Below are 13224 nucleotides of genomic sequence, written 5' to 3' on the forward strand. Positions count from 1 at the left end.
ACATCTTTCATCTGTAAGCATTTCCTAATTGTGACTGGAAAATGTGTGGTAAGATAACAGCAGAATTGAAAGTCTGACTACAGTTTCCCATCAGAGTTTTGTGACTGGCTTTCATATTTCACTCACTTTACAAAGGCTAACTGGAACAAACCCAGATGGCCATCAGCAATTTTAACTAAATTCATTAAAGCAGCCAGTCAGTTATTGGAAATGCTTATAACTCTCCATTCTTTACAAAAGTTCAAGGTACACATCTATAGTCTAAACAGACTGATTTAAAAGAAAGTCCCCTTGAAAGCAATGAAACCTTATTCTAGAGAAATTTATTGAGGGAAGCTCCTTTGAACACCTTGGGCCTTGTTTAATAAGGATAATTTTTCATGGTGAATCGTTTGGTTCATGAGGACTTTGTGAAGATCACGGTACTTCTGTGAAACAGTTTTTTAAAGCCAATTTTCACTTGCACAGATTATTGTTCTTTAACAAGATATGTATATTGGTTGATAGTAATAAAACCTTACAAGAAATATTAAAATTACCAATGAAAACAATTAAAAACATTTAAAGATAATCAAAACAGTACAAAAGGTTAAAACACATTAACATCTACGTGTCTAGGAGTAAATGTCAAATATTTACACACACACACACACACACATTTTCACTGTATGAAGTGTTTTGCAGTTCCTCTCTCATCCTCCTTTATACCTACAAGGACATCAAAATATATTGCAATTTCATTCAGATCTATCCAATGGTGCCTTGCTCTTGGGATGGATGTGGATTCCTCAATATTTCTAAGCATTCAATTCAGTGAAGAATACAATATTCAGCACACAATTAAATGATATCTCTTGGGAAAATACAGTATTTTCATTCTACTAAAATAGGAAAAGGGAAAAATAGAACTGTTCAGGGATCAAAGTAACCCTCAAGTCTTCTGTAGCATATTCTGAGCAAATTAAGGGGTTAATTTGTAATTAACATATGGTGTATATAGATTATTTTTTCAAACTAAATTTGTGATTCTTCAGAAGTTATTGGTGAAGGATGGGTAATAAATCAAATGAATGAATGAATGCCTTGTGATGTATGCTAGGCTAAATTAATATACGCACATAAGCAGCAGTTCTTGCCAATGGATTGTGGGGAGGGGGTGTGTTGCAGGTGTGTATCTGTTGTGCAAAAGAAACAGAAGAGTATTACTAATGTGTGTAGATGCCTCCTATAACAAGTGGCTTTTATCTCCTGCATTCATGGGCTGTCCTTGACAAAATGTTGAGGGCAGGGTTTCATTTTCCATTCTCAATTTCCTTTCTTTCCTAGGTTTGTTCAGCTCCTGGATATTACTGTAAGAGTGCTTCTGTGGTATATAATTCAAATAAATGATTTTCTGCTGGCCCTAAAACTGTCCATTACAATATTGAGGGAGATTTTCCTTTTTTAAAAACATGTAATAGGATTGCTTCTTTCATTATCTCTTTAAACCAAAATACTATTAACTTCCTCTTTCTGTCAGAAAGGTTACCTAGCAGCTCAAGCATTTTATCCCTCATGATAAGGGGAAACTGTAAACCTATCTCTGGCAGTGGTGACAGAGAAGTGTGTCAAGAAGCAATGACACACATTCACTCATGGAACAATCTAGGTTGAATTTGTATACAGTGGTGCCTCGCAAGATGAAAAGAATTCGTTCCGCGAGTCTTTTCGTCTTGCGATGTTTTTCGTCTTGCGAAGCACGGTCCGTCGCAACTGCGCCTCTTCAAGCGGCTTAAAAAAAAAGCGCAAGACGTTTTCGTCTTGCGAAGCAAGCCCATAGGGAAATTTGTCTAGTGAAGCAACGCAAAAACGGAAAACCCTTTCGTCTAGCGAGTTTTTCGTCTTGCGAGGCATTCATCTTGCGGGGCACCACTGTACAGTCAGAAGTGTAACCAGTTCTGTCTTCCATTTAAATTAATTTGCTTTGTTGTACAGGTAGATTGTGGTATCTGGGTCTCCTTTGTGAAGTACACTTCACAATCTTATTAAAAAAATTCCTTATACTATAAATTGGGTCCACTTTCAACTTTTCATATTTAAGCAACTTCAGTCTATAGGGACTACCACGTTATTTGGATAATAGGGCACCTGTTAAAGCTATATTCAGAATTCTTATGTTTAGAGTATTCTATAAAAAAATCAGCTGCTTATTGTACGTTTGTGGACGACAGCTTTTGCCTAACTACATTTGTGAACCCTGGTCCTATAAAAACTCGTTACATATGTGTTTGGGAAGTATGCATATAATTAGCAGGTTTTAACTCTCATTATCACTTCTTTCAGAAGTGTAGCTGCATTAGAATCCGAGAAAAAACAAGGAGTTTGGGGTCATGTTGAAGAGAATAACCCATTTATTGTGGTTTATGTTTGAACTAGATCCTGCTTCACATGCATAAAGGGTTGTCCCCAGTTGGCAGAAAATGCTATATTTAAGAAAACAAATTTGTTTAGTGGGGCCGAAAGGCCATGAAATGCAAGGCATGCAAGTCAGTCTGTCACATTTTGAGTCAGCACCATATGAGGAAATAAGAGAGTGAGCCATCAACAGCCACAGTCACACTATTGGGAGCAGAGAAAACAGCGGTGGCTGCTTTTATATTTTTGTCAACATTTCTTACTTAACCCTGAGCAACAGATCATTTGCTGCCATAAGTGCTGATTTACACAACCATGTTTCTTTGGCTTGGGCGGGTTTTTCATTTAAACAACCACATGGCAAAATGTCAATAGTATATGATAGTGAGAGTCCCCAACCACACAATTAGTAAAAATTAGAATTTACCACGTCTAGGAAAAACCCCTGTGAGACAAGGGATGTGTAGAACATGAAAAATATCAGCATTACAGTGTTGCAACATTAGCCATCTTATACCAGGGAATGTTACAGCATAGAAGTCAGCATAGATATCTTCTGACTTCTATCAAGCCACTCTCTCAATCTGTAGGGTAAACTGATTATGTACATATATTAGTGCTGTGCTGCTGCAATGTCATGATGCTTGTTATTCATGTGAAAACTGCCATTTTGAAGGTCCCTTTTAAAAACAAACTTTTTTCATGTTTGTTATCAGCCATTATTTCTTACAATCGGCTGGTGCCATTTTGTTTTCATGACACTGACTGCACTGTTTCGTTGTAGGCTCCTTTTAAACTATCTTGTTGCTGTGCTGGTGCTAAAAAAACCCCTAACTTTAAAAACAACACTTGGAAAATTGAATTTTCCTGTTAGTGTGCACTACTACCTGCCATTTAAAAAAGCCTTTGTCTGGATTTAAAACAAAAATATTACCTGCATTTTTTTAAACATACTTTTCAAGTGCTTTCCAAGAGAATTCGTAAGAATTGCATTTTGAAGAGCACAAAACCGTTTGCATAACTTGTCCCCTGGGTCATTTCAGGGCTGACATACATGTGGCATGGAAAGCTCTGCACTTGCATTTCCAAATTTCCAAAGGTGGGATCATTACTACTGTATTTCACATACAGTGGTACCTCAGGTTACATACGCTTCAGGTTACATACGCTTCAGGATATAGACTCCGCTAACCCAGAAATAGTGCTTCAGGTTAAGAACTTTGCTTCAGGATGAGAACAGAAATCGGGCTCCGGCGGCGCAGCAGCAGCTGGAGGCCCCATTAGCTAAAGTGGTGCTTCAGGTTAAGAACAGTTTCAGGTTAAGAACAGACCTCCGAAACGAATTAAGTACTTAACCTGAGGTACCACTGTATTGCTATGTAGCCAATTATTTCTATATTCAGATGTGGTTTAAGAAATACAGGACAATTCATGTTTGTTTAAATCTCACCCAGCAGAAGTCATTGCTTGTATAGGAAATAAAACTGGTGACGTTAATAGCACAAAGTGGCCCGTGACACTCTCTTTGTGCGCTTATACAGAGGTAGCAACTTTGCAGAAGCTCTTTTGCAAAATGCCACTTGGAAATTATTCATTATCGCTTGTAGTTTGCATTTTAAATCACTCACAATACTGGTTGGTGGGTAGATGCTGGTTGCACTGCAGATTTATTTTACTGTAAGTTTAAAAAAACAGCTGGAGGAAGAGGAGGGTGAACAAACAGCTGTGAGTGGAGGGGGGGGGACACCCTTCTCCAGCCTTTGAACCCCTTGGGAAATTCAACACACCTGCTGTATCTGGAACTGAGTGTGGAAAGTGCAGCTGAATGGGACACAGCTGGGGGCCTCCACTTTGGGCCTGTAAAAAGCAAGTCTCAAGTGAGAGACTAGGGTAATGTCCACTGCTTCCAGGAACTCTTCTTGTTGTGAAGCTTTTGCAGATGAGCTGACAGTTTGCATAGACCATGGGTGAGAACCTGCAGACTGAGAGGGAGGGTGTGTCAGAAGGAAAAATGCATTTATATTGATTTATATTTTTGTAATATTAAGTTGTCTGTTGTTGCTTCAGTTTTCTGTACACCACTTAAAGGTATTTTTAAATATGTTAAGCAGTATAAAAATGGTGTAAATAACAAGCATAAAATAATAATGCAATTTTGTTTGTTGGATCTTTTTGGAAAAATTGTAATAGCTAAATGGAGTTTTAACACATGTTATTTTCAATGCCTTTATCCAGCTCTGGTTGGTAGTTGTTGCACCGTTTTCATAGTCCTTTTATGCTTTCATTTTTTGTTCTCAGCCGCCTTGGGGACATTTTAGGCTGGAAGCCAGGATATAAGAATTTTAAAGAATAAATAATTAAACAACTCATTATAGTTGAGGACCATGAACATCTGTGGTAGATGAAGTACTGAGATTTCTGGGGGGGAAAGTAGAGTGCCTTTAGTGCCTTTAATAACACCCACAGATAGCACCTTCCCTTCTCAAAATGGTAGCTAAGGTGGCCATCACAAAAGTTACCGGTTATTGCTCTCCCGGACTGCCTCTCCCCATAACTTCAGTACTTGTTTGATGTTACTTCAAGGATTTCTTACCCCATCCCAATAACTAGTAGTAATGGCCTTTTCTTTACTTCTTTTTAAATATGCTTTATTTTGTGATTCATATTATTTCTAGTCTTTAGCATTCAAACCTATCTGTTTCAGAGACTTTGCTCCTCGTTCCTTGTTTTAAACAAGCCCAAGGGACAGTGTTTTTGTCACCATTTGTTGTTCTTGGGCAAGGACAAGTATGTGTCAGTTTCATCTGCCAGTTGACAGTGACGATCTTGCCATTATCAGTTTCTTGAAAGTGACAATATTACCCCTGTTCTATTTATTTATTTAACAGGAGTTGCATATTGCTTAATCATCAAAGCTTCTAAGATGTTTACATAAAACACACATTAAAATACTGGTAAAATCTGATGTTAAAAAACAAGCTGACCTAAACATTTCAAAATATAAATAAAACCAGATACAGTATAAATAATACAATTATACACGTCGTATTTACACAAGTCACCTTCAATATCTGCTTGAGAAGCTAGGATCTGAAAATCAAGGAGAGATTGGTTTGCTTCACAAAGCATTGGCATTCCTGACATGCCTTTGTAATGAATTAAGATCTTCTGGATGAATTGCTGCACAAAATTGCATGTTGTTTTATTGGATGAATAGACGTCTTTGGGCTCCTGGGATCTCCCCAAATGCATAAACAAGAGTAGCCAGCCCAATGAACAGTATTACAAATTTCAAGAGGGAAGAAGAATTTGGCATGGGACTCTGCCACTTGACTTTCTCATTAGAATGAATTTCTGGAGGGGATATTTTACTGTGGTTTGTATTTAACAGAAAGATTGTTGTTCAGTCATTCATGTCTAATGGCATAATTCAAGATTTAAGGCAAAATGGTACTGAGGTGCCACACTTGTTCTGCAGACACAGCTGGTGCAGCAACGGGTGCCTTGAAAACACATGCAAAATAGGCTTGCAGGTATCGCATGAAAAATCTGTCATTGGTTAACTAATGAGCATTTCAAATAAATAAAAAAATGTCCAGTAGCACCTTAGAGACCAACTAAGTTTAAGCTTTCATGTGCATGCACACTTCTTCAGATACCATTTCAGTTATGGTAGCTGAAGAGGCAAATCACTCTTTAAGAAGAAAAGCAGGATGTGTCTTTGGTAGTGGCAGCAATTGCAGAAGAAACGTCAAAGAACGATGTGTCTGAGCATGCGCTTCTCATTCACACACCTAATTACCTTGTTTTGTTTGAATTGATGCTCTCCATGATAACCATGTTGAGTGCCAGTTGCTAGGAGACACATGTGGGAAGAGTGCTATTGCACTCAGGTCCTGGTTTTGCACTTCCCATAGGCTTCTGATTGACCACTGTGAGAACAGGATGCTGGAGCAGATGGAACATTCACCTGATCCAAGCTACATTATGTTCTTAATGCTATTTAATACTATTATAGAACAGTTGATTACAAAAAGAGTGTCGCTAACCTGTGGCCCTCCAAATGGGTTGCAACGCCCATCATCCCAGTCTATTGACCATGCTCGATGGGACTGATGGGAACCACAGTCCAATAACACCTGAAGGGCCATAGGTTGGACATCCCTGATCAGTAACATCTGCGTTGGCTTGAGCTACCTGTTTTAGGTATGCCATGGACTGAATTGCATGGAGGGAAATGTAGGGAACTTGGGAATGACTCAGGTGCGTTTTTGAACAGGAGAGCTTATCCATATCAGTTGACACTAGAAACAAAGTACTAGCATGATCAAGACTGGGATAACCCAAGATAACATGGCAGTTATGACCGGGATATTTTTAAGACCTTTTGAGTCATTTGTCAAAGTGGCCATGGGAGTGGGGGAACTGAGGACTCCGTCAACCAGCTGGAGTCTTCCCCATCCAGGTCAGAACAGACTTCTGGTTTGATCCAGCAGCTTTTGATGTTCTTCTGCTTGTGTGGGATGCCACAAGGCACATAGTGGATGCATATGAATCTGCTAATTCCATAGCATGTGGAGTAAACCTTTTCAACTCTGGCTCCGGCCTGGTGGAACGCTCTGCCTCATGAGACCAGGGCCCTGCAGGATCTGATTTCTTTCTGCAGGGCCTGTAAGACAGAGTTGTTCCGCCTGGCCTTTGGCTTGGAGCCAATTTGATTCCCTCCCTCCCTCTCTTTCTTTTTTCTTTTCCTTCTCCTGCGATGAGGCTACATTTTAATATTTTAATGTTTCAATATTTTAATGTTGTATTTTAATTTTGTTTTTAAGTTGTAATCATTCAACTTGTTTTTATTATTGCTTGTAAGCCGCTCTGAGCCCGGCCTTGGCTGGGGAGGGCGGGGTATAAATAAAATTTATTATTATTATTATTATTATTAGTGCAGATGAGTTGTATTAATGAAACTAACACTGCTTTGGTGATGACTATTCATGTGGGTTCAGTACAGCTCTGATACTTACCTTGTTTGTTTTTGCTAGTATACAGGCTACCTGCATTTTGTGGTCTTTTGACATCAGACTGGGGAAGAAATAATTCTTGAAGCTTAATCAAGAATTTTTTTCACAGATGATATTGAGATTTTTGGCTAGCGTGTTTTAAAGTGCATGACAGGACTTCAGTGCACAACTGAATGGGGCTGAAATCCAGCCTGGACCATTACAGCTGTGCCACACCTTTAAAGATCTGGGGGTGGGGGTGGAGAGTTTGATCATGCCAGCCAGTTCAGATTGTAAACATGAACTCGATAGATAAATAAGTTTGGCCAGCCCTATTTGTGGCTTCTTCCAGATCAAGCTAGTAGTACTTATCCATCTCATTTGAAGGATAATTTCCCTAGTGGACAAGATGATCAAGTGCCACCACCTGAAGACTGTTTGTACTCAGCCGGCTGTCTTTCTTTCCACACATCTGAAGCTGCTCTCAATATTGCAGAGTTGCTTCCAGAAAAATGAATACTATAAAAGTCACTGCTAAAGGCACATCATGCATACATTTGTATTTATGCACAATGAAAGTATGCAAATTATCCGTGACCTTTTGTCTTGCAATATTATTCCATGGTATCCCTGGATGCTAAGGACTTTCCCTATTATGGCAACGCAAATAAATGTGATGGGAGAAATAACAAAAGCAAATGTACATATTCCTCGCTACCCCTGCCCCAATTTATGATTCCATGGGGAAACCCTATTTTTTATTTCATCAAATGCTTTTGTTTTCTTCTTCCATCAATATTTATAGTATTTATATGGGCAACTCCCTTCAGTAACAATAAGAGCTGAACACACAAACCCACAGAGAGAGAGAGACAAAAAGAAATTGACATTGCTTGTATTTGAAAAAAACAACCTTTGACATGTTTACAGAATGCAGTCACATAGTTTCCCCTAAGCTAACTCCTTCCAGCTTTATATCATTCTTTTTTGGCTAGATTAAGGAAGTTTGCACTCTAGTACTTTCTTTTCCCTCTGCTACAGCTATTGATTTGCATTAAATTAAACCTTCAGATCAATAGCTTGACTATAGTCCAAAGGTGAGAAAAATCCAGATACTTTTCATGGCGTTTTTCTCTCCCTTCAATTTGTTGGCAGGAAAGTAGAACTATTGGGATTTTGAAGGGCCTTTAAATGAAAGTGCCCAGCTATATATACTGGAAATCAAGGGAGGAGCACATATTCCCCGTGAGCAGAGAGAATTGTATGATGTTCTTAATCCTTTTAAACTAGTTAAAATGTTTGATGGAGATGTGTGTATGTCCTAACAGTGTTTCCCAGGGAGTTTATAGCTGACCTACTTTTAACTAGTGGCGATTGCTTATCCGTTACTTTTTTTTTTTGTCATTGAGCATTGCTGATTTATTAAGCTATATCTTCAAGGGCATTGTAAAATTGTATGTAGGGAATAGGACACAACTGTGAAAAGTGAGAATTACTGTATCAGATAATATCCAATTAAAATCTAGCTAGCACAGCAGGAGAAATTGGAACTAGGGTTTATCATTCATGTAACATAATACATTGCAGTATTAGTTGGAAACAAAGTAAGTGTGAAACAGATTCCCCACCTTCCCCTCCAATTATTAATCTCTATTGACGTTTTATGTCAGGGGGGAAGAGAGAAAGCCTGAGTCGGAATGTGTCATGTTCCAAGGCCATGTAAAGATGGGAACAGGTTGAAGAGCACTAAAAGTGGGAGCATCAAAGCTTCCTATTAGGAAAGAACTTATCACATGTTTAAGTGAAAGTGTTTGCAACTGACACATCACTAGAGGTTGGCAAATTGGTTTTTACTTTTGTTCTAGAATGCGCTGTGATTCAAGGATGTGATTATATTCTTGCCATCTCTCCCATGCTGATCTGTGGAGGTTGTCTGCCTCAGGTGTAAAGGCAGTACACAAGTTGGCTGTGGGACCAAGTCTTGGAGTTGTGCCCCTTCCACACCTTGTAGATAATCTTGATTGTAACTAGGGTCGTTTGTGTAAATGCCATGAAAAGTGGGTGGAGGTACATCATAAGGGAAGCCAGCTCATATTAATGTGTGAATGGGGAGGGTGTGTACATGCCCCACTCTTGGCCTGTGTGTGAATCGGTCTACAGTCCTGTTTCAGAAATTCTAATACCAGGAGGTATTTGAGGTCTAGTGGAGGGGAATGTCAGAATTGTAACTTGGACAGCTAGGGTGTAATTTTGGCTCTCTCTCTTCATATGAGGAGGTGGTACCGTATGTGCATTGTAGAACTGGTTTATTTCCTCTGTGTCTTACTTTTTAATTAAAATCGACTTTAAAAAGCACACCGATCTTCAGAGCAAGAGAGATAGAGACTGATTTTTAAATGTGAACAAATACAACTCTTCTGCCAATGTATTTTTAGTTCTTCTATATCATAGGGGTAGTTGAATTTCTTCTTTTACTGCTAAATTTGAACTTTAGAAGGGATTCTATTGAAATATCATGTGAGTCAAAGTACAAGGATAGCGCAGAAGGGAAGTTAGTACAGAAGAGGCTTACCTAGTAGGATGGGGCCATTACACTAGCCTCCCAGTGGGTGGGTTGGTTACTGGGTGCGAGAAGGGAAGGGTTGAGTGGATGAGGTCAGCATGGTTCACTCCTTCTGGAGCACCAGCCTCCCCTTCTGCTTACTGTGTAATTATTGCATTATTTACTTTTCTCTTTTCATCTCCCTCCCACTTCCCTCTATAACAATTCTGCCTACAGCCACGTGTATGCATACCTGCAACTAAGGTAACAAGCATCTGTTGAAGTGGGCTGTAGCCCCATAATAATGTTACAACAGCCGGGTGCCTGTCCCCCTCTCTGCTGAGCAGTGGCAAGAGCCCATGGGGTCCCAGGCACACACACACACACACACACACACACACACACACACAGGGTTTGTGTCCTTTTGGAGAATGGAAGACCCAGTGGAGACTGTCGTGCTTTAAGAAATAGGGTTTATTCACCTATTTACACCTTCGGTCTGCATGTAGGGAGTCCAGATCTTATAGCATAGGCATTCCAAGAGGCAGCACTGTAAGCTGCCTGCAGCCAGGCTCTTGCAAGATGGATCTCTCCCCTTCTTCCAACTTATTCTTCCCAGAAAGCCCTTTTCCTGTCCCCTCAAACATACACCCCATCACATTGGTAACATCTCACTTCCCAATGGCCCATCAACACCTTTTGTCATGTGAACTGGTTTGCTGTTCACCCAGCCAGGCCGGTTTGCTTAAGCCAGTCCAGGAATTCCATGCCTGGTTCTGCAGTTTGTGCTTTAATCCATATCCTGATTAATAAAAATCCTAGTATTTATTCATTCCTAGGGTTTAGGGGGACCCCCCCCCGATCTATAACAATAAATTTCTTCATCTTTAAAGTGCCACAAGACTTGTGTTATTGTTGCTGCAAAAGATGAATATGGTTACTTCTCTAGTTTATATAACAACTTCTAAGATGCTAAGGGATGTTATGCAGATAAATAAGATCTCTGGAGTGTTTTAGTTCTAATAAAGATTGTGATAGCCTGGGCTACTGAAGTAGGTTTCATCCCATTTGAAAGATAATACTCAGTAAATGGGCCATCCTAGTAGATAAGCATTTAAAAGTGAAGAAACATCTTGGCTTGAGTACTTCTCTCTGTGAACAGTACCTTTCCCTTTCCTTTCTCTGTTTTCACCCATAGTGTCCAGCAGCTGCCTATTTATATATATATATATATATATATATATATATATATATATATATGGGACGCGGGTGGCGCTGTGGGTAAAAGCCTCAGCGCCTAGGGCTTGCCGATCGAAAGGTCGGTGGTTTGAATCCCCGCGGCGGGGTGCGCTCCCGTTGCTCGGTCCCAGCGCCTGCCAACCTAGTAGTTCAAAAGCACCCCCGGGTGCAAGTAGATAAATAGGGACCGCTTACTGGCGGGAAGGTAAACGGCGTTTCCGTGTGCTGCACTGGCTCTCCAGATGCAGCTTTGTCATGCTGGCCACGTGACCCGGAAGTGTCTCCGGACAGCGCTGGCCCCCGGCCTCTTAAGTGAGATGGGCGCACAACCCTAGAGTCTGTCAAGACTGGCCCATACGGGCAGGGGTACCTTTACCTTTACATATATATATATATATATGAGCTTTATTAAGTAAAATAGATTTGTTTAATTTCAGATTCATGGTTGTAATTCAAAAGGAAAAAAGCCCAATTAAACTTTTGCTTTTCTATGAAGCAAAAATAAGCAAAATTCTCTCTTCAAAATAATTGCTATAAAATACTGCCCCCCCCAAATGACACAAACTTTGTTTTTGTCTTATAGAGAAGAAGTTGAAGGAAGATATTCTCAGGTACACGGAAGTGCTGGAGGAAAAACTGCAAAGGTAAAGGAAGGATGGGATCTTTAAAATATTTAGAAAATATATCATTTTTAATTTGTTACTTTATGCTGTACAATATCTCTGATGACTATTCTGTCTACTCCCCTAGCCCCACCACTATAATTCAAAGGACTGGTTTGGACTTTAGAAGGCTTTTTGGGATAACATGTCTAATTATTGTAACTTTGTTTAGTTAATGGTCTCTTTTTAAAATATGAGAAATATGAAACTTGGTTTTCAAAAAATGGGTTGAAAGGTCAAAAGTCTCAAGATATTTCAGTGTAGTGTTCTATAAAATGTGAGGCCAGTCTCAGTGGGGGGATTTATTTATATATTTCTAAAAATATTTTTATATTGCTGTTCATTTTAAAAAAATCAGAGAGGTTTACAACAGTAATGCAGAAACAATAAATTAAAACCATATATTTTGGCTGGCTTATACGGAAACCACAAACCCTTTCTCTGTGAAGTAAAGATTGTGTAAAGGTAAAGGGACCCCTGACCATTAGGTCCAGTCATGACTGACTCTAGGGTTGTGGCGCTCATCCTGCTTTATTGGCCGAGGGAGCCAGCGTACAGCTTCCGGGTCATGTGGCCAGCATGACTAAGCCGCTTCTGGCGAACCAGAGCTGCACACGGAAACGCTGTTTACCTTCCTGTCAGAGTGGTACCTATTTATCTACTTGCACTTTTTGATGTGCTTTCGAACTGCTAGGTTGGCAGGAGCAGAGACCGAGCAACAGGAGCTTACCCCGTCGCGGGGATTCAAACCGCCGACCTTCTGATCGGCAAGTCCTAGGCTCTGTGGTTTAACCCACAGCGCCACCCACGTCCCATGAAAGATTGTGTACTATGCACCTAAAATGGTAGCCTTTTGAAATGAGTCTGGACTTGTGAGCTTGCCCTTCCTATCAGAAGCTTAAAGAATACTGCAAGCCAACCAGCTGTTTTTGCTCTCTACTTTTCCCTTTTGTCTGCTTTTCTTCAGTTTTCACTGTACATTAATTTACATCAGGGAGGCTTGAGGATTGTTTTAATTATTCAGAAATGTGGACTATGTCACAGGTAGAATGGGACTTCAGGGCTGCGAGGCTTTTCACACACATGACCAGAGAAACAAATGTAGATTGCTTCAGTGTTGAGGTGAAATGAGAGGGGGGCGGGGAACTGTGTGGAAATTGTTCTGATTCATAGCATCCTGGAAGCAGAGACAGCAAGCTTCTGGAGTTATTGAATCTCCATTTGAGACCACACCAAAACATCCTTGTCAGCTTGAGTGACATTATGCTGGTTAAGAAAAGGAATAGGCATGGGGGAACACTTTTGGTTCACAGCACCAGTCTACATACATGTGTATTTCACTCTTCTGGCACTGATGCAGCCTTTGCCTCTAAACAGTGCATTTGCCTCT

At 40.0% G+C, this 13224-nt stretch overlaps 1 protein-coding gene across 6 annotated transcripts in view; it reads left to right on the forward strand.

Annotated features, from left to right (window-relative positions):
• The window catches only part of DISC1 (DISC1 scaffold protein), a 162228-nt gene that overhangs the window by 99035 nt on the left and 49969 nt on the right, over positions 1–13224 (forward strand). For all 6 annotated transcript variants that reach the window (XM_081186212.1, XM_081186208.1, XM_081186207.1 and 3 more), the window contains one exon: positions 11756–11816. In XM_081186212.1, the coding sequence (XP_081042338.1) occupies positions 11756–11816 (61 nt within the window). The remainder of the gene's footprint in view (positions 1–11755; positions 11817–13224) is intronic.

This window comes from Podarcis bocagei (genome assembly GCF_964188305.1).
Source record: "Podarcis bocagei genome assembly, chromosome: 3".
Classification (NCBI taxonomy): Eukaryota; Metazoa; Chordata; class Lepidosauria; order Squamata; family Lacertidae; genus Podarcis; species Podarcis bocagei.